Raw genomic sequence first — 23,051 nt, 5'->3', positions numbered from 1 at the left:
AATAAACTTCTATTTTTATAGGTATTAAAGTAAATAAAATATTAAAAAACATAAATTAAAGGAAAACAACATTATTTTATTATTCATGTATGAAGTGTGAAAAAATGCTATTTACTTTTACGCTTTTAAATTTAAAAAACAACCAAAACGAATGGACTTAAATAAATCACAAAAAATATTCTAATATATTTTTCTGTAAATGTAAGATTTTATAATATGCGAAATTAATAACTAATTATATTACAATTATAATAACAAGTGTTATTGTAGATCTAAAAATTGAAATTTTGAGGTACGGTTTTCACTAGTATATACAGTACTATACATTGAATAACGCCGACATAAAAAAAAGATAAGAGCTTCACGCTGCTTGAAATACAGAATGTTCAGTAAGTCAGGAAACGGGTATCTATTGTTCTCATTGTTACAAACAATGAGAACAATAGAAACCCGTTTCCTGACTTACTGAACACTCTGTATAATCGATTGAAAAATAATGTAGAAATGACGCCAATTGGCGTCAATCGCATACTACGAACGAGCCAAATGGCGTCATCCGCAATAAACGTGTTAAAGTTGCATTCTCACCACCAGCACCCACGAGCCACCACTGGGTGTACTCCTATAGAGGATAAAGGACGAACCATAACTGCAAATGGTAAGGGTTTAAATTTACCTCTTCCCTTCAACCTTGGTGAATATGTGAGTATATTCGATGTTATGTATAGAACCTTCCTTTACTTCCAGGAAGGAAAAAAAAACTTTTAGGAAAATGAAAAGTTTTTATTAATTTATCGATAGTTTAAATATCTGTACTTAAGGTGTTTCTGAAATGAAATTTGATGCGTAACTGTAAAATGAAAATTGACATATTGACTGTTTATTACCCTTTTAAGGGTAATCAAACAATTTTTATTTAAACATTTCAAAGTTCAACATTTTATTCAAAACCATATGTAAATACTTTAAATATTATAATATAATATTTAACGTATTTTATATAATAACTAAGACCCATTTTTATTCAAACCTCTAATGTTTTAAATTTCTTATCGTAAATTACTTCTGAAAGACAGATAACTTGGTATTTAATATTACCAAATTTGAATTTAAATAAAACTAATAGATTACTATAAACTACTTCAAACTTTCAGTGTTACATTAACGTCAAGTAAACAATTTTTCCGGAGTAGAAGTGATAACAATTTAAAATCTCAATTAAGTTATGAAGTGATTGATTTATGGTGGACTACCAAAATTTCTCCTAAAATTTTAATAAAAAAAAAAATTTTAATGTTATCTTGTTTATTATAAGGATGTCAACTTTTTTTTTAATTACAACATACATATACAGGGTGTTCAGTAAGTCAGGAAACGGGTATCTATTGTTCTCATTGTTTGTAAAAATTGACCTGTTTTTTTACTTAACAATTATATATCTAGTTTTATAATAGAAAATTATCAACTAAGAAAATGGACCTGTCATTTTCTTAGATAAAGCAGTAAAATATGAACATGACGATTAAAAAAAATAAAGTTGGTACTCTAATAAAAGCTAATGCTAACTTAAAAAACGTTTATATACTTAAAATCAAGAAATAAATAATAATTAAAAAAAAATAAAAATTTACTCGAATTATTACTATTTTAGGCGAATCTAGTAATCAACGATAAATCAATCGTCCTATATACTTTTATACTAAGAGAATATTAATTATTCAGAATTTTTATCTGGATACATATTAAATAATTTTAATAATTATTAAATTTCGTCTATGAGTGTTAAGATGAGATCGACTTACATGACGGATATAACAAAATAACGATAGCTGTTTAAAATTAGTTTAACACAAACTGTATCAGCAATTTTTACAGAAAACAGTAATAATTAAAAAAAAAAAAATTAACTTCAGTAGGAGACTGCAGCCCCCCTAACCCCTCTAGCTACATTACAGCAGAATTTACATAAGTATATTTCCTACTAAAGAAAATTTCCATCAGAAAAGTGCAATTGAACTTCTCTGTGAAAGATTTCTTAAAGAATATAATTGAATATTTTGTAAAATATTGAGTAGTTGGTTCAAAACAATTTTCATAGAAACTATACATGTATATATTTCATATGTATATATATTTACTAACGACGTATATTTCGATTAAAACCTTAACAATTTTCTTTCAAACAAACTGCTACATTTAGATTCAAACTTTTTTGTAAGTTGATAAAATGTCTACTAATAAAAAATCTACCGTAAGTATATTACAATTGTATTTTATATAGTTTTATCGGTTCCATTTGAAATAATATAATTTGAATAGTTTTTAATGTTACATAATGTAACTAAATCGTTAAATTTAATTATTACCATTCTTGCACAATTTACTTCTAATTTAAGAATAGATTTTATTTATATAAGCGAGTTTTAAATGCTGTTATGACGAAAACTTGAAAGCATTTCTTTATAAATTAATAAAATTACTTTCGTTTATAAAAGATAATCTTTTTTTTCTAAATTCTATTTTTTTTTTTTGTTATATATTTAACATTTAAAACTAAATTTATACTTAAGTTATTTAATTACTTCTATTTTAGACGCCTAACTTTTTACATTCAGCGATTAGAAAAGTAAAGAAAAGACTTGGCTTCAAATCAAAAAAAAAGGGTAATACATGTATTTTAACTTTTAGAAAATTGACACATACCTCGTTATAGGAGATATTAAAATGTACATATAAAGTTCAATAACGGTAGTCAACACGCATTTGATATAATTTATGGACCGTTTATTGAAATGAAAATAATTTAATCTATGAAATTGATACATTCACTAACATTATTATTAAAGATGTGCAGAGTACCCGGCCTTCTTTTTTAGAACTTTGTTTTTACCTGGTACTTAGGTTGTAAGCATTTTTTACTTAATTTTTTAATCGGTATTGGATATTTTTCCTAAATATACCTAAAAAAATTAGTATGTTATACAGGAATATTTTTAATTATAGTTTGTTGTTTTTCATTATTATCAAAAATAAACAACTTTTTCGAATACCTAGGAATATTTTTTTGAGTTATTATATTAAATATAAAAATGATTTTATATTTTATTTATTAAATAAAACACATTGTTCAGCCCAAAATAATTAAAATTGGTGCCCAAACATTATTAATACTCACATTTTGCATTTAAAATTTTCTCTTTTTTTTTTGCAAAGTATTCCTAAATATTATAAACCGTACAAAAACTCGAATACTTATTGAAAAATATAAATTATACATTAAAATTTTGGTATTTAGAATAAAAATACATCCGTTAAAATTTTATAACATTGAATACTATTATTATATAATTCCATAATTTAGCTTTATTAATAATATTATTTAGATTACTTAAAAATAATGGTAGTATTATGGTTATTGTTATCTACAATCGTTTAAGTTTCAACTATTGAGTAGATTAAAATGTTAGTTATTTTAACTCCCAGGAATCACAAATATTATTTATGATATAACCCTACGCCAATAATTTGGTTTTGATTTAAATGAGGAGGGAATGTTAGAATTTTAATATTTTTAACCTCTTTATATCATTAATACTGATCATTTGGCTATCCGGATTTTACTCAATAGTCGATCTGTACATATTTTTTTACTTTACTTACGCAGTACCCTCTCAAGTCGTAATAAAAATATTTTTACAACATAACAATTTTTAAAAATAAACATTTTTAAAAATGCTATCAGACTGTTAGTACATGTATTTACTAAACAAAACATTTCTAATTATTAACGAGAGATAGGACATGTAAGGGAGATCTATAAATCACAGATATAAAATTTAATGATATATAAATCACAGCAAACATAACGTTTACCGAGATAATAATTATTTTATAGTAAATTTAGCTAATCGTACCACCGACACTGCTGTGAACTCAACCGAAAATGAATCACAAGCAATATATACTGAAGTAATTAATGCTCCTCATCCCTCTACAATCCAAGAACCAAACACAAACCCATTACTGTTGCAAGGTATTTATTATAATAAAAATATAATATTTTATTATTTTTTAATCAACGTTTTGTATTGATTTTCTCACTTCAATTTATACTAATCAATTTTTATAAGATTTGCCACATCGATCCTCGGGTAAGAACATTGAGGTTAACTCAGCTAAATACGAATCACAAGAAAAATATGTAGAAATGGCTAATGCTCCCATTCGCTCGACAATCCAAGAAAATCCATTATTGTTGAAAGGTATTTATTGTAATAAAAATATAATATTTTATTATATTTTAATCAACGATTTATGTTGATTTTTTCATTTCAATTTATACTAATCAATTTTTATAAGATTTGCCACATCGATCCTTGGGTAAGAATAATGAGGTGAATTCAGCTAAATATGAATCACAAGATAAATATGTTGAAATGGCTAATGCTCCTATTCGCTCGACAATCCAACAAAACCCATTATTGTTGAAAGGTATTTATTGTAATAAAAATATAATATTTTATTATATTTTAATCAACGATTTATGTTGATTTTTTCATTTCAATTTATACTAATCAATTTTTATAAGATTTGCCACATCGATCCTTGGGTAAGAATAATGAGGTGAATTCAGCTAAATATGAATCACAAGATAAATATGTTGAAATGGCTAATGCTCCTATTCGCTCGACAATCCAACAAAACCCATTATTGTTGAAAGGTATTTATTGTAATAAAAATATAATATTTTATTATATTTTAATCAACGATTTATGTTGATTTTTTCATTTCAATTTATACTAATAAATTTGTATAAGATTTACCACATCGATCCTTGGGTAAGAACATTGAGGTTAACTCAGCTAAATATGAATCACAAGATAAATATGTTGAAATGGCTAATGCTGCTCATTCTCCAATTCACCAAGGAGAGTTATCATTCTTGAAAGGTATTTATTTTATTGAAAGTATAACATTTGATGTTTTTTATTTAACATTACATGTTGATGATTTTTTCACTTAAATTTAACTTAATAAATTTTTTGTGGTGATTGAAGTGATCTCGGCGGAAATGTTTAGGGTCTTAGAAAAACATGTTGAAATTGAAGGTTAATTTATTAAGGATTAAAAAATAATCAGTTTTATATCCTTCTATTTCCCGAACTTAACATGCTATAGTGTTGTGATTCTCTTTCACATATTAAGGAGTCAAAGATCATTCTTGGCAAGGCCAAAGGTATACGGTCAAGTATTATAGCCGGCTTGCACCTGAGACCAGACACCTCCCCTGAGAAGATCAAAAGCGAATCTCATTTGTTACTCTGGGGATCGAACCCTAGAGTCCGTGTATTGATGTATACGTTTCTATCTACTAGGCCGACGGATCCTGAAATATTTTCTCGATATTAAACAACAATTTTTCAATTTACATTTTTACGCTAATTTAAACATTTTTATATAATCAGTTAAATAATTACATTTTTTTTATAATATTATTTAATATTAACTCTAGATATACATCAAGAGTGGTATTTATGCTGCTCAAAAGAAGTCGACGAATGTTGCTGCATGAATAATTTAAGAAAATCATATGTTAATGAACTTCATATTAAACAAATTATTTTAAATTTAGAATTTAACAAAGGTATTATAAAAAAACTTTACTGAACTCTCAACAAATTTAATCAAATTTTTATCCTATTAATTATACTCTTTGGTAGAAAAAACTGCATCAATATTAGTCCGTGCATGTCAGCTCCTTGAAAAAGTTGTGAAATTACAATCAATTTTCAAATTGCATAACATACCTAAAGAAATAACAGAATTGAGCGTAAACAGCTGTTTAAAAATAACAAGACAACTTATAAAAGCTTCTACTCGTGGTTGTATGGAGAATTGCTATTCATCGTCGGGAGTTCTGAAAAATTTGGAAATTTTATATCATGAAGCTTTGATAAAAATCGAAGACCTCATGATCTTAGTTGATAAAATTTTTATAAACCAAAAGGCACAGGATTAATATAAATCACGATTTTTCAGTAATGTTAAAAAAAAATAAGCTACTTAAGCAGTTGAATTTCTATGTCATCTTTTTAGTGTTATTTACATATTTTTTTTACAACTAAATTATAATTCAAAAATTGATCATCATTACTAATATAATAATTATTTTTCTTATAAATGATGTTACGCAAAAAATATATATTTTTTGTATTATTTTACCAATAATTTGAAATAACATCCAAAACCTAATTAATGTTCAAAGTATTATATAAAACAAGAGAATTTATATCTCTATCAAAAAATAGTATTAAAATTTAATTACTAAGCAACATTATAAAACAATTAATATCAAATGAATTTTATATTTAATACAGTTAGTATACTAAATATGAAATACATGAACTAGTAACAAAATGTTTTCATAAACACTTATCGTTATCAATACAATAATTCTATAATGATAAATCGTCGAAACAAGAATGATGTTTATTAAATTTTCATTTTTTATGTTCATTATAAATTTTAGTCTTATAATAAAATAATTGACATAGTAAATCTACTCAATTTTTTTTATTTATTAAGCTCTTTTTATTTGCTATCTTTATTAATTTTAATTTAAAAAGTATATTTTTTGAATAAAATTAAAAATGTTTACACAAGCGTGATATAAAAAATTGAACACGCGCAGGAGAAAGTAATTTATATGTTTTAAATATCACGTCATATATATATGCAAAATATGTTTATAACTCGTCATATGTGTAACAACTATTTTTTTTGTATTGAACTTTATAATAATAAGACGACAATTGTGTTATTGTAGTATCCTTGCACCTCGTAATTAACCTTTTGAAAATTTTCCTTAAGTTTTTAGTGAAAATTATTTATGTATTTGTATATNTAAATTTTGGTCTTATAATAAAATAATTGACATAGTAAATCTACTCAATTTTTTTATTTAAAAAGCTCTTTTTATTTGCTATTTTTATTAATTTTAATTTAAAAAGTATATTTTTTGAATAAAATTAAAAATTTTTAAACAAGGGTGATATAAAAAATTAAACACGCGCAGAAGAAAGTAATTTATATGATTTAAATATTACGTCATATATATATGCAAAATATGTTTATAACTCGTCATATGTGTAACAACTATTTTTTTTGTATTGAACTTTATAATAATAAGACGACAATCGTGTTATTGTAGTATCCTTGCACCTCGTAATTAACCTTTTGAAAATTTTCCTTAAGTTTTTAGTGAAAATTATTTATGTATTTGTATATAAGAAAATATAAGAAAACACATGTCAGGTGATCACAGTGTCGTAGAGACATAATAAATACATCAAATTAAACATGACAAAGTTATCTAACTTCTTTAAGTTATCTAACTGTNTATAACTGTTAAATTCTGCACAGGGATGATTTTTGGCTAATCAATTTTCAACAAAGGCATAACAGTTAATAAGAAAAAACACTAATAGCCCTACTGGTGTTGACATTGTACATTACACACCTGCAAAATTGTGTGCGCAATTATTCGACACTGAAATTCTTAAGCGGTTTATTTATCAATTGTATAGTTTTAACTAAATTAAAATTTTATCATGCCACTGCATCTAAATGATGACTGGACTAAGTAACGATAGTAAAAAACCAAGTATACTATACATTAGTGTCGACTTAAATTTTGATAACAGTCTACTTTCATTCTTTTCGAATTCTTCATTTAACACTATCACAGGTAAGTATGCCCAAGAACGCGTACCATCACAGAACCATTCGAATGGTGTAACAGTTTGAAAAAACTTACACCTCTGAACAACAACAGATTACTTAAAATACGAAAACACGAACGTAATAAATAGAAACCTTTCAATAATATCGCGGCACTGTCACAGGAGTCGGCGGCACGGTGACCGACTCGATCATAGGACGTCAAAAGTTGGACACACTGATGGTGACGGTGCGCTGGTGCGGTATCAGTTCGCCGTGTCCGGTCGTACGGTACGTTCGGAGCTGATCCTCGAAGACTTGAAGAAGACTAACGTATGCTTACGGCGGGTCGTCGTCGGGCGTACGGCATTTGCTGGACTTTGTACCGTGGCGTATGACGTGCGGTGTTGGTCAGTCAAACTATCACTTACACGGACTATCTAAGGTTGGTATTCAGTGTATCAAGAAGCGACGCTAGACCGTGTAAAGATCTTAACGTAACGCCTATCCGCTGGGTTCCTATCATAATTAGGCAATCGCGGTTACAATTCTTAGCTCCCAGAGTTATGTTAGAGATAACTGAACACGCTAAGTTTACTGTAAAATGCAATTTTTATTAACGAAAAATACTAGTATTTTACTAAAATACTAGTTCCGTCATTAGATTAAGAAAAATAACTGGTTGTTTACAACTTTTGGACTAGTAATTTATAATTTTTTAATATATTTAACCTCCAGGCAAATACATTAAATTTTTATTAACTTGTAAAATATTGGTCCAAAAGTTGTTATCGAACAGTCATTTTCTTAATTAGATCGCAATTTATCTCATAAATAAATAAGTTAATTAATGAAAAATTAAGTAGACACCCTTATAAGGTGTAAGGAATATTAAAAATACTTCATGATCGATTAATTGAGAAAGTATAATACTAAACATAAAATATATAAACATTATTTTTACGTTTCAAATAAATAGGTGGATTATGATAAAAGAATCACTCCATATCTTTCAATGTAATTATGAAAAATAAAAAATATTTATTATTTATTAAAAATTTATGATTTTCAATTAATTTTTTTTATATAAATCCACCAAATTACTTTCATAAATTTTTATTAAATTGAACAATATGTTCTTGGCTTATTTTAAAATAATAAATTATACAATCTTTAGTAAGAATTCAATTAATTTTTTTAGAATATTAGATAAGACATTATTAAAAATCAAAATTTTATTTCTAAAATATGTGTGTACTCTACTTTAATTAAGCTAATAATTTTTTGAAATTTTTCCTCTATATCACTTATATTTGTTGGAATGTCATAAAATTCCTCGTCTTTGTGAGGTTTGGGAAATCCATTTAATATTTTTTTTAATAGATATTGTGGTAATATATCTTGTTCATTGATATTAGATGGTGTAAAGTTGTTTTCATTTAAATCATTCGAGTAGGTATTTTTTTCTTCGGGCGATAATAATAATTGCACGTATTCACATACCATGGATTTTAACTTATTCATTTCTTTATATACAATCTCTTCAGGGTTAAGTTTATAAAATTTTTTTCGTATGACATTGTTGTCTGTCATTGTTATCAGCGCGTCACTTAACTTATTTAAATTTTCTTTTATTTGGTCCCAATATGGGTCCATAGACTTTCTAATTCTTATTGCCTCAAAGGCATAAGAAATTAGTAAAATTGCATACTTAATAGTTCGTAATTCAATGATTTTTATTGCTCTCGTAATAACAAATTCAATACTTCTCTTGTATATTGTTGAATTATTAATGAAATTATTAAGTGTTGTAAGAGGTAGTGTAGAATCATACGATTGAACAAGATCCTCTTTAGCATATTTCCATAACGACAAGTTCTGGATTGTATATAAATGATTTTTGGTTTCTACATCATAGACCGTATCATTACATATGGGTGTGTTATTATCCAGATTACTGTTCTGTAAAAAATTAATTCAAATTTTTTATAAAATTGTACATTAGCTGTATTAAATTGTTTTATTACTATAATTACATTAAATAATAAAACCTAATACAGTCAGTACCCCACATAATGAATATAAGAATAGATAAAAATCTTATACTAATATATATATATATATATATCACTATCATATTACGCTCGGATAAAAGTGTGCACTGAGAAAAATTTTGGATTAAAATTAAAAAATTTCTAATTTTGACTTAGGCATAAAAAAGAGATCTGGTAAAGATATTTTTCCTATAGTTTTCAAGTACATTGATAAAATGTAATAAAATTTGTTGTTTAATTACAAAACAGAAAAATGTTTTTTGATTTTCTAAAAAAAATAATTGCTTTATGCTTATAACAGTAATATTATACAGTAAACCGAATGCGAAAACAATTTCTAGCGATTGTAAATTAAACGTTATTATATATGTTAATGATTAGTACAGGTTAAAGCTAAAATATAAATTAATAGTCACAATTGTTATTAAAATATTACGTATTTGCATACTTTTTAACTTTATATTTAAGTAATAAAAGAATAAGTAATAAAAAGAATAAACACAGCCAGTGGTGGAACTACGTTTACTGAGGCCCGTGAATACAATTTTTCGGAGGCTTTATTATATCTGTAACCAAATTCAGCTGACATAAGGATTTTAGTTTATACACATTTAAAAATGTGTATATAATTATGTATACTGTATAGTTTATTAAGAACTTATTGAATTATAAATTGAATTAAAAAATTACAAATATGAATATACTTATACTTGAAAACTTTTTTTTCTGCTACGATCTTGAGAAAATAACTTAACTAATGACGACAAATTCAATTTTTTAGCCCGTTCATTTTCAATTGAAATCATTGCAAGGCCACTGAGCCGTGTTTGGCACATGGTGCTCCTGAGATAATTCTTTATTAATTTAAGTTTTGAGAATGTCCTCTCTGCGCTTGCCACAGTAACCGGTAATGTAAGGAACAAATAAAATGCTGTTAACAAATCTGGGAAACTAGCAATTAAATTATTATTATCAATTATTAGTAATTTAGTCATATCAAAAACGCTGCGACAAGATTTAAGCTCAGAAGCAAACAGAAATTTAAATGATTCGATTTGTGTTGTAAGTTCTGCTGGATTAAAGTCCTCAAATGCCTCTGCCAACTTTTTTGCACTCTTACCGATCTCTTCATCAGATATTACAGTTGGTCGTAAAATACAACTAAATAAATCATTTATTTCACTAAGGCCTACAAATCTTGTTTTCAATTGTGTAACAACAGTATCAATACATCGATATAAAACTTGAGTTTTAAAATAATGGTTTCCTTCTGAAAGACGTTTATCTTGACATAGCTCACCATAAAATTTTTTTACTTTTCTCGTTCGTATGCAAGAAAACTCGGGCGTTACATTCCATTGTAATGCTTTAGAATTAGCTTCTTCTATTAAAATGTTAAAGTTATCGCGAATTTTCCCCATATTTTCCAATGTGCTTTTTATCAAATCAACAGCTTTGCCAATATCAGCTCCAGGCGATTGAAGTATTTTAGATGCTAAATTAATTTTTGACAATATTTTATACATCAATAGAATTAAAATAATTGTTTCATAACTTTCGAAATATTTTTTGAGTGTGGAGGCATTGTTTTGTTCATCCTTATTACGCCCGGTCAACGTAATGTTGTTTAAAACTTTCATAACATCTGGGTACATATGGTTGAGTGATATCAAACAATCAGTTCTAGACGACCATCGTGTTGGGCACAGCCTTTTGAGTGATCTAGAAATTTCACAGCTTTCTTTTTTCAATTTTGCCCATCGAAGTATACTGTTTCCGAAAAAAGTATATAGAGTTTCTAACATCTCAAAAAATTGTCTGATTTCCGTAATATCTTTCACAGAATCGTTTATCACCAAATTTAAATTATGCGATGCACAATGAACATATTTTGCTTTTTTCTGTCGTTTCCGAAGTCGAGCCTGCAAGCCATTATGTTTACCACTCATACTTGCTGCTCCGTCTAATCCAATTCCTCTAAATTTACCAATATCAAGACCATTATCTTTAAATGTTTTAACTGTTTGTTCTTCTATTTCTTCACCTGTATTTCCTTCTGCTTCAGAAAAACCTATGAAATCTTCTTTTATTTCAATACTTTTAGGAATTCCAAGTTCATCTATATGTACATACCGATATATCGTAGAAACTTGGTCAACCTTGCTTATATCTTGTGTTGAATCTAGAATTAAGGAAAAAAATGGCGCGGAGGTAACATCAGATATTATATTTTTCTTTATTTCACTTTCTATTAATGCAATTATTTGATTTTGAATTTGGTGGCTAAGATATTTTATGCTTCCCTTTGGCTTCTCTAGAAGTGTTGCCAATATTGGATCATATTTGGCTAGAAGTCTTATTAAAGCCATAAAATTTCCATTATTTTTGAAGTTAGCATCTTCTCTATGGCCTCTGAAAGACAAATTTTGGCCACCTAATGTGATCGATATATCTATTATACGTGTCAAAACTGCGGTCCAATATTCAGATTCAGAAGCGTCTTGCTTTTTTATTTGACAGTCTATACTTAAATTTTTATGATACATATTATAAGCTTTACATGACACAAGATGAAATGTAGAACTTTCATGACGGTTCATAGCAATCGTTATGTGATCCCAGTCATCAAATCCGTCAATCCATGACGTTTGTTTATTTTTTAATCTATTCCCGAACAGAGTACATGGCTGGCAATATGCAACTTGACGAATAATCGAATAACTCAACCANTATTTATTTTTTAATCTATTCCGGAACAGAGTACATTGCTGGCAATATGCAACTTGACGTATAATCGAATAACTCAACCATAGTCTAATTGTCTTTCCACCAGACATTGATGACCCAGAATAATAATATTTCTCATTGAACGATAAATTAGATACACGATTATCTGAATATCTATAGAATGGTCCTTTAGGTTGGCATGGTCCATATTCAACAATAAATTTTTTTGCTGCGTCAGGCAACTGATNACATTTTTTTGCTGTGTCAGGCAACTGATTTAGATGGCTAAATGGCCAATATCAGTAGGGTTTGGTAACATTAGAAGCTTAGTAAAAAAATTTAAATCTGATATATTGTTACGTGGGGACGAAGATGAAGAGCTGGATGGTATTTTACCTAAAAATTCGTTGGTCGATAAAGGTGAGAAACTAGATGATGTTTCGTGTGCAATAGTGGTGACTGAAGAAGAAGGTAAGGGACTTGATGGCATATTTTGTGTTACATTGGCTGAAAAAGAGTTTGTAGAAAAAGATGGTTCAATTTCCGAATTTTTGATAAAGTACTTTGAAACAGACGGCAACAATTTAATCTTTTGCTCTTCTTCTGCTTTACGTTTTCGTTTACTCGCTCCACTCTCAAATCTTTTTTTATTCGGACCATTCATTATAAAACGAAATTCTCAAAGTCAAGTTGTGCACTAAAATTATAACACAAGAACAATACGTTTTCTTTCTATATTTTATATTATTATTAATATTATTTGTATAAGCAATTAGAATTTTAAATGAAATATCAGAATAAATTTAATATTGAAATTTCAAATATTATGTTGAAAATAATTAACCCGTCGTTGGTAAACATGTGAGCGCGGCGCTCACACAAATAGCATTTTAAACGTCAGTCACATAAATGTTTGTTATTTTGCTTGATTCTCTTATTACCTTCAAATAAAAGCTTACCAATAATTACAAAAAAAAAAGCCGCTATCTGTATTTCCCGAAGTTTTCAGTGTGCAAAATTAACTGTACCAATAAAGTGAGCGTCGCTTTCACAGTTTATCAATTTCATATTTTTTGAATTGCTTATACGTTTATTTTTTTTCAAAATAATGGCCAATAAAGTTTAATCTTTGTTGGAGAAGACTGTAGAACAGTTTTTAGAAGACTTATGTCAACCCAAGTGTTGACCCCGTCCAATTTTTTGAAAATGAATCGGACAGTGACATTTCTGAACCTGCGCCTGGTACTCACAATACCAGTCGCATAAATAATAAAAATACTAGTATTTTACAAAAAATATTTTACCAATTGGTAGTGAGCAAAATGATACTTTTCTATGTATGATTCAATTTTTTGAGTTGATCGAGTAATTAATAATAAAGGAAAAAGTAACGTGTGAGCGCGGTGCTCACAGTTTAGCAATCGTGATCCGTAACATAAGTTTACCAACGACGGGTTAAAAAATTAAAAATTACATAGACAATAATAACATCAGTTCTTTAGATTAAATCTTAAGTCTACTTTATAATGTTTTATGATGTATTAGATTAAATTAAAAACAAATAACGATACTATTTTATACCTACTAATACTATGTTTAAACTTAAATAATTACATGTTATACCTTGTCGGTAAGTACGTAAAAAAATATATTCAGTCATTAGTTTTAATATCAGATTGTTTAATTTTAGTATTTACCTAAGTACTACAAATGACGTCTAAGACGTTGATTTTCTCTGTCGCCGAATAATAGGATCGTCTTAAAAATGATAATTTATAATCACCAAAGTTAACGTAGTTCCGCCACTGAACAAGTAAAATACATTTCGAGTAACGCATCGCCGCCTAACAGCGATAAGAAAATATATTTTTATAAATAATTCTCGTATTGACATCAGATAACGCATATACACAACACAAAACACGTTTAAAAATATACTATAGTCTATACCCTTATCGGTTCGTTTTCGTGGTGAATATTAGAATAATAATATTTCAATATCTCATGTTTTTGTTTACTTGAAATGTTACAAAATGCATTGCATCTAATATTTCTATGATTAATACAATGAACTAATTTTTTTATTAAATAAGATAAATAATTAAAAATTTCGCTATGAGGCCCCTTTAACAACGAGGCCCGCGGAAAATCCCGCCTTTACACATATGTAGTTCCGCCTCTGAACACAGCGTGTCAGTAAAATTACTTTCAATGTTACACTCCCAAATCAGAACCCGAATTCACCAGTATATGAATTTTTTATAAACGTTTGAGAGTAATATTTTAAAAATATAATAAATTAACAATTAAATGATTATTGAATCATTGACACGGCTACGGTGTTGTCTCACCGGAACCCCGGGCCTAATAAAAACTCCCCTCCCCTTCCCTTCCATGAACACTAGGCGGATCATGACCACCCACCCCATCAAACATACAACGTAAGTATTGCGGCTTTTTACTGTGTTTTCGGCATTAACATATTTGACTATATATATATATAGTGTTAATTTTTATAAGTAATTTATATAAAAAATATAATTTGTATCATATTTACAGTCGTATGCATTCCGTAATGAGTCCTACATCTACTTTAAATTACATTTTAACGGCGTAAAATTGTAATTCTAATTTAAATACACGTATATACATATTCATGAACTTACTTGGATTTTAACTATTTTAAATTCAATATTTCTGTCTATTTTCTCCAAATAATAATTTAAATATTCATTCGTTTCTTGTGCTGTAAATGAAATTATTTCATAATTTGACAATTTTGATATATACATTACATGGAATTTCTGTTTTGTCTTAATGAAACATTAATATGTTTCAACAAGTGACATAAACATGACATATACATACTATTGTATTCGAAAATTGTATCTCGTCCTTCATAATTTAAAATAATGTTTTTTTCTTCGAACGTCTTAAAAATATAAATAATAGTTATAATAAAAAATTAGATAAAATTATAATTTTTGGAAAGTGATACGATCACATAAGTGTGATTATATCTAACATTATTATTGTAACGCTGACTAGGCTTAAATCGTTGACACTGTGACAACTTATTACTACAGGAGGACAGACTGCACACATAAACACTTTTGCAATTCACGGTCAATGTACCATAATAATATATCCCTAACGCTAGTTGACATTTTACCATCATTGCGATTCTTGTCTTTTATTTAACTTAACTGAACTTACTAACACTTGAATAGTGTGTGTGTGTATCACCGTTGGATTATATCATCTCTAGGTGTCCAGCAGGTTGTACTATTTATTTAATATATCTTTACTTAATAAAAATTGATATCGTTGTCAAGCAAGAGTGTTTTATATATATATTTTGGTGCAACCCTTGGTAGTTCCTCATGAGAATATAAATTAAATAGGAAACCTAAGTACCTAATGTAGATATAGCCTAGCCAGCTCCCCTTATTGGTCCCTTAGAATACTGTTGACGGGCAATTAGGTTCAACCCCTAAATAGCGACGTAACAAAAGTTAAAGAGTATAATTGTATCTTAGGGCGAGAATTTCTAATCTTTGAGGATAAAGTTACCAACTGGATAGTTTGGGTTCCCTTGACGTATTATCAGTTTAGTAGAAGCTAATAATCGAGGCTTAAAATAGTTTACCAGTGATTACCGAAAACCGATAAAAAAAATTACCTCATGAAATACGGTAATTGATTTGCATCATAAATAAATTAAAACTAATTATTCAACATTTATAATAAAAGTAACATACGATTTTAAATTGTATTATTATTTTTGGTTTATCGGTAATATAATTTTGGGTCTGGCGCTAAAAAATAAAAATATAACAATAATTATTTACTAAAAATAAAATCGTCAAATGGCCATCTTGGGACATTTTGATCATTTTAACAATATTTGTTATGATTTTACTAATATTGTAGATTGATACAACTAGAATGACATTTAAATGTCCCCTGTTTATCATCCTCTCTAAATAGGCCCATCTGACGATACCTTAAAATTTAAAGTATATTATTTATAATTTTTATTATAAAAAGTTTAAGAATTTATTATATAAAAAGTATAAAATATAAGATAAATTACCCACTCCCATCAAAATTAAAATACACGAAACATTTTTATTTATCTATTAGGTAGCTGATTTCTAACTTCTCTTACTGAGTTCACTTATGATAAAAATACTTACATAATTCAAATAAATTTCTGCATTCATTTTTTTTTTAATTACAAAATCCTGAAATAAAATCCAGTACCATTATTCAGTTTGGTAATAATCAGAAATTTCACTTAGGAATGATTCAAGCAGTAACTTAAAATAAACAGCATTATGTATAACTATGGCTTTTAACAAAAGCTCATAAGTAACAAAATTGGGTTTTTAAGACTTTGGATTTGTATAGAAAAAGATGTGCTCTGTCATAACCTACAAATTATAGGCAAGTTTCATCAGGAAGGATTACCTTTTGTACTATTGCAATGGATGAATACAAGCCTATTTGCTGTAGCAAAGATACGTATTGTTGTAAACGAAACGAAATGAATTGATAGCGATATGTTTTTTATTATCCATGATTTCTTGATAAATTTTCAATGTTCGTTGGTTAGAAGGTGTAAATCAAATTATTAAATATAATTCTAAAGAAATATTGAAAAAAATTTCATCAATATAGTTTCAGGACATTCACGCCATAAACGCTTCAATTTTTTTATATTTATTATAACTTGAAAGAAATGAGTGACTTCGTCACGATGGGCACTAAAAGAAAAAAGCGCGGACTACATAAAATGTCGACGAAAAAACACTGACTGGTTAATTGATGGGTAGACACAATAAAAATAAAATACTTCTAAGCAAAAGCTTAAAATTTATAAGTATAAAGTTATGATTATAAAATATAGTTATAGAAAACGTTGATATCCTTAATTTCAATTTACTTGATTAGTATAATAAATTGTGAAATTTATAGCAGAAAATATTTTTTAAAGTTATTTGGGATAATATTAGGCATACGATTTAGGTGGAATCATACGACCTTGTTAAATGTGGATTGTCATATTTAATAAAACAGTTTCACATTTTATTAGAAAAATGTACAAATTGTTTGAAAAAATTAGAAAAGCAAAACTTTAAAAGAATGATAAGTTATTGTTAAGCTGCTCCAAATAATTTTTAAAATTTAAAAGGGAGACTGATCAAGGAAAATAATGATAATGTTCCCTTTAAAATATTATAATACAAAGTAATTACATAGATATTAATAATTCATTCAACGAAAAGTTTGTCTAATTCAAATATAACTGTTTATAGCTCAAACATTGACTCCAATGTTAAAACCTTTTCGAATACTTGAAATGGGACTCTAGTAATTCTCGCTTTTAATAACCAAAACATTGACAAATTACACCCATTAAAAATGGAAAAGCTTTATTTATATTAAGTATTATCCGACTAAAAATTTTACAATATTTGCATTAAATAAATTCTCACCAATTTTAAAGGACCACACTTTATATATTTCTAAAGTAAAAATAAAAAAACTGTAAATATTTTAAAATGATAACGTAATCAACGTCGTAATAAAAAACAATAAAACATACTTCTGGAGAGCTGAACCAACGTGGTTCTAAAATCCCCTTAGCATAGGTATGCTATAATATAATCAATAAATGTTAATAGTATTTTTTTTTTGATATCAAAAGTGGTAATTCATAAAATTGATGTTTTATTTAATTGTGATTATACTTACAATACTATCTTTGATGATTGTTGGATGTTTAATCATTTTTCCATTCTATATGAATAAGAAATACTTTATTCGAAAATTTTATACAAAGATTTTATATTTATAATCACAGTTAAAAAATTATATTTATTAAAAAAATAATGATTTAAGATGTTTACAAAAAATAAAATTATATCATGACTTTTAGTTCTATGAAAGTGTTAAATTTTAACTGATGATTTATACTAAAACTGTCATATAAAAATCAAATAAAAAGTATCTACACTAAATTATTAAATTAATTATCATTTAATAATCTGTTTAAATTACCGTGTCAATTAAAAAAATATTTCCAAAAACATCTCCAAAAAAAAAACCACACTTAATAATTAATACAAAAGAATATATTTTGGAAAACATTTTCAAGAATACTGAGTTGTGTATAATTATTTTTTTTATAATTGACCGATTTATAACTTTGAATATATTTTATTAAATTTTCATTAAATCATTGCATTTTTATAGGTATTAAAATAAATAAAATATTACAAATAAGCAAAAATTATATAGAAATGTACCGTAATGGCATATTTTCATATTTTCAAGACAAAAAAACATAAATCATATTATTATTATATTTATGTATGAAGTGTGAAAAAAATGCTATTTACTTTTAATGCTTTAAACTTTTAATTTAAAAAATAATTCAATGAATTACAAAAACTACACAATAAATGAATTCTAGTTTATTACATTTTAGTTTATAATTATAATTTTTTATAATTGTAAAGAGGATTCTAATTGGGTTCTTGTAATTATTTTTTAAACCATATTACATAATGATTAACACGTTTGATGTATTAAGTAACCATTATAGGGACAAAAATAATACGGGTATCCTTAAGGTAATTAAGTTACAAAATTTTTATAGTACAAAATGAAAATTATTCGTATAATAATTTTAAAAATAAAGTGTTTTTTGATTTACAATACTCGCTTAAAAACATATCTAAATACTCAATTGACATTTTATACAGTCTAACTAAACATTACACATTTAATTTATGTCTTTATTTTTGAAATAAATATAAATTTATTATATTAAAATATAAGAGCTTCAAATTTTCGTAAATGGTTGGATTTGGCTTGATTTGTTTAATCAGCGTTTTAAATCGTATTACAAAAAATAGAAATACATTATTTTAAAATATAACTTAATAAATAGTTATCAATATTTTTTACCATGATTACTCTGGACACTATAATTTATTTTAAATGTATATTTAATGTTATATTTAAGATAGATTTTACGTGTAAATGTACATCTTTTTTTGCATAAAAGTAAAAAACACTAGATAAAATGACATAATTAAAAATTATTTTTATTTAATTTAGTTTTATAACGATAAATATCCTATACATAGAACATATTTACTTAATGTTGCCTTACGTATAAATTATTATTAACCCTTAAGCAGGCGCGTACCTATTTTTAACGTTCATAGTCGCGTGGGGGTCTATTAGACCCCATTTCTAAAAACGTATAAATATGTATAAAAAAGCTCATTTTTTTTAATTCAAAGACGTTATTTGTTACCATATGATATATGAATATGGATAAAAATTAAAAAATTAAAATTAAAAAATAAATAAATTACAAAATTATGTGCATTACTAAAAATTATACTACAAAAAAAAAAAACTTAATTTTTAAAATTTCATTAAAAATATTTGGTTTGTAAAAAATTTATTTTAACTGCATAACCTTANTTAATTTTTAAAATTTCATTAAAAATATTTGGTTTGTAAAAAATTTATTTTAACTGCATAACCTTAATTTTAACACGGTAAATAAAAGCTTTTACTATTTCAAAATGTATTTTATTAATTTTTCTTATATTTCTTTGAGCTCAAACACGGATTATATTTATTAGTTTTATGTGTATTTACATTTACATAATCATTTTTCTGAACTGGATTTTTTTATTATTAATATTACTATACAATTTAATTATTATAATACGAGAAGGGTTAGGAGGAGTAATTGTGAATAGTGGTAATTGTAAATGAGGCATCGATAATCAATGTGTCCACATTGCGACGGGATGTATTTATTACATGTTTTGTTCGTATTTGTTCCGTATCATCGAGTAGTGGAAATTCTCAATAGATTATTTATTTTTAAAACTTAATTGCACAGTCAGTGGCAGATTCACATAATCCCAATTCCACAATATTATATCGATTATAACATTGCATTTACGATAAATCGATATTTTGAAAAAATACAAGTCCAAAAAAAAATTGTAACGTTACAAGTCGCGTGGGGGTAAATATGACCCATTTCAATTTTGATGAATATTGTAAGTTATACATTTTTTTTTCGATGGTATTTATTTATGAAAATCGATTCAATACTACTCTAAAAACCATCTTCTAAATTTATATCTATGTACACCTTTTATGCAATATAATACATCCGTTTTTATTTATGTGGGGGTATGCTAGACCCCCACGCGACTGTTTAAGGGTTAATGTCAGGCTGCATTTAGGGGGGGAACATTGGGGGCATTTTCCCCGGGCGGCAAATTTTGAAGGGCGGCAAAAATCTTAATTGGTATACAATTTTTAAAAATTAATTATTTTTATTTAATTTGAAATTTTTTCAAACAGAACAATTTATTTTTATGAAACAAAAATATCTTTTTCTAAAAAAAATATTACTTCATTATTTTCCAACTTAAAACGTCTACAAAGATATAAATGTAAAAGAAGATATATCAAAGCTGTATTACAACATAGACTACAGTTAGTAGTTAGATAATAGTATTGATTATACATAGTAATATTTATAATCAACAGCACTACAAATAAAGTAGGCAGAAATTTATTTGATTCGTGTTTTTATCTAATTTTAACAAAGTATTGATATTTTCTCCCTTAAACTGGTTTTGTGGATGTCGTCGACCGTTGATAGTCGATTATTATTGGAATACTAAGAAAGTTAAAACACCATAATTTGTCTCTTTTTTCACAAAATTATTATTTAATTAGAGATGGAAAGTTTAGTTCATTTCTGTGAATAGTTCATTAGTTCATAGTTCATTCAAGTGAATAGTTCAAATGAACTATTCTTAAGTTCACTAATTTTATTGATCATGCTGACATTGTTTGGCAATGAACTATTCATTTTATCACTATTAGTATAGCAGTACATAGTTCGGTTGTAGTTCACACTACTTATAAACTAACCCTTAACCTGAACATCATAAACTAAGAAAAAATTATTATCAATACCCTCATGGCTCATGTTATCATTATCACCTAATTCAAGGTAGATATATTGACCAGTAGTCCTAAGTTAAATCAGAAATCTGATCTAATGTTTGTACATAGTATGAATTTATTTTATTGTTAAACAGTATTAATAAATACGTCTTCTATTACACCAAGGTAAGGCGTACAAATCAAAAGAAATGCTTTAAGCATATGTTATCTCTTCTGCGTTAATTCAGTTTTTTATAAATGAACAATTTTATAATTTTTTAGTGAGCCTCCTCTACATAGTACTTTTGAAACCATGGTAAATGAAAATCAATTAATTGAATATTCGGAAAAACAATTATTAAATACGTCTTCTATTATCCCAATGTAAGGCGTTCAAATCAAATAGAGTACTTAAAGCTCAATCTCTGTAGTCTAAAATATGTTTAACATTTTACATTCACATTTATTTTTTTCTCCTATTTAGATATATTATTTTTGATATATTAATAAAAAATTATTATATAACGATTTCAGTGTATGAATATTAAGATGACCCAAAATATTATCGATGTTTCATTTTTCAACAGCATCTTGGCTTAAAGACCTCCTCGTGCCTATTTATTAAGGGACAAAATATAGGCAATTTTTGGCTTTTTTTTATTAAACTATTGGCCACTTGGCAAGGCGTGAGAGTTTTTCCCGTAAAGCATGTTTTTGGGCTAAATAACAAGTCGTGAGCAGACCCCTTAATATCTTTAGTTAGTTAAAAAATAAGTTTCTCAAATTTTTTTTGAAGAAAAATATTTTTTAGTGCTTGCTAGTCGTAAATTTGTGTAACTCGGTAGTAGAGGTCAAAATTCCTAAAAATTTCGGAAAAAGATGGAAAAATTTCGAACAAAAAATAGTTTTTTTCTGAGGTCTCAAAAAAAATGGAGCAACTCGAACTTTTTTAATAATTTATTAAAAAAAAAATACATTTTTTAGGTCTAATGTAATAAGCAGGAAGTTTTATTTCCGTATAAATCTTACATTTTGTTTGAATAATATGTGAAATACATTTAAAATAAATCGACTTTTTTTTAATTGATGAGATCATAAAGATTCAATAAATAATGTTACAATATAATTATGAGATTCCAAATAGAATAAAATCATTTTTGACATTATCATCAAGCTAGATATACAACTATGGTGTTGTTTATCTTTCTTGATGATTATAACAAAACGAAAAAAAGATACATTATGTCATGTTTTCTAGTAGTTTTAGTAAAAAAAAAAGTATTAACCCAAATGAGTGAGGACTAAATCCAAAATAATTTTAACTTAACTAAGTCCTTATTTCAAAAAATATTTTAAGAATTATAACAAATTTTAAATTCTAACTAATTAACATAGAATATGAAAATATTTTCAAAATAGATTTTTAACTTTTAATAATATCTTATCTAGTAATATAAAAATTTCTTACTAAAGATTGTGTAGTATGTTATTTTTAAATTAAAATAAGAATATATTATTTGTTTTAGCAAAAAATGATGATAATAATTA

The 23,051-nt window shown here is 26.4% G+C and overlaps 2 protein-coding genes across 7 annotated transcripts; one reads left to right on the top strand and one right to left on the bottom strand.

Moving 5' to 3' along the window:
* Positions 1-475: 475 nt before the first annotated feature.
* Positions 476-6,186, top strand: LOC126906977 (uncharacterized). 4 transcript variants are annotated; one of them, XM_050687959.1, is made up of 9 exons: positions 480-658; positions 2,594-2,663; positions 3,896-4,033; positions 4,131-4,262; positions 4,360-4,491; positions 4,589-4,720; positions 4,818-4,949; positions 5,513-5,644; positions 5,721-6,186. In XM_050687959.1, the coding sequence occupies exons 1-9, from the start codon at positions 656-658 to the stop codon at positions 6,017-6,019; spliced, it is 1,170 nt and encodes a 389-aa protein (XP_050543916.1). In that variant the 5' UTR covers positions 480-655; the 3' UTR covers positions 6,020-6,186. The 4 variants fall into 4 exon arrangements, with proteins under 4 accessions (XP_050543919.1, XP_050543916.1, XP_050543917.1 ...); XM_050687962.1 differs by lacking the exon at positions 4,131-4,262 and having other exon boundaries at positions 476-658; XM_050687960.1 differs by lacking the exon at positions 4,360-4,491 and having other exon boundaries at positions 481-658.
* Positions 6,187-8,674: 2,488 nt separating this feature from the next.
* On the bottom strand, positions 8,675-18,741 carry LOC126906962 (zinc finger MYM-type protein 1-like). Of its 3 annotated transcripts, XM_050687930.1 has the most exons (9): positions 18,567-18,741; positions 18,261-18,305; positions 18,112-18,162; positions 18,002-18,031; positions 16,700-16,747; positions 16,262-16,318; positions 15,369-15,432; positions 15,167-15,246; positions 8,705-9,681 (listed from the first exon to the last, which is right to left on the bottom strand). In XM_050687930.1, the coding sequence occupies exons 1-9, from the start codon at positions 18,654-18,656 to the stop codon at positions 8,947-8,949; spliced, it is 1,200 nt and encodes a 399-aa protein (XP_050543887.1). In that variant the 5' UTR covers positions 18,657-18,741; the 3' UTR covers positions 8,705-8,946. The 3 variants fall into 3 exon arrangements, with proteins under 3 accessions (XP_050543886.1, XP_050543888.1, XP_050543887.1); XM_050687931.1 differs by lacking the exon at positions 16,262-16,318 and having other exon boundaries at positions 8,700-9,681; XM_050687929.1 differs by lacking the exons at positions 15,167-15,246; positions 15,369-15,432; positions 16,262-16,318; ... (3 more) ...; positions 18,261-18,305; positions 18,567-18,741 and adding an exon at positions 10,484-12,493 and having other exon boundaries at positions 8,675-9,681.
* Positions 18,742-23,051: the final 4,310 nt, after the last annotated feature.

Source organism: Daktulosphaira vitifoliae, unplaced genomic scaffold, assembly GCF_025091365.1.
Source record: "Daktulosphaira vitifoliae isolate Bord-2020 unplaced genomic scaffold, ASM2509136v1 Scaffold_5, whole genome shotgun sequence".
NCBI lineage: Eukaryota > Metazoa > Arthropoda > Insecta > Hemiptera > Phylloxeridae > Daktulosphaira > Daktulosphaira vitifoliae.
This window is presented reverse-complemented; position numbering and strand designations above follow the sequence as displayed.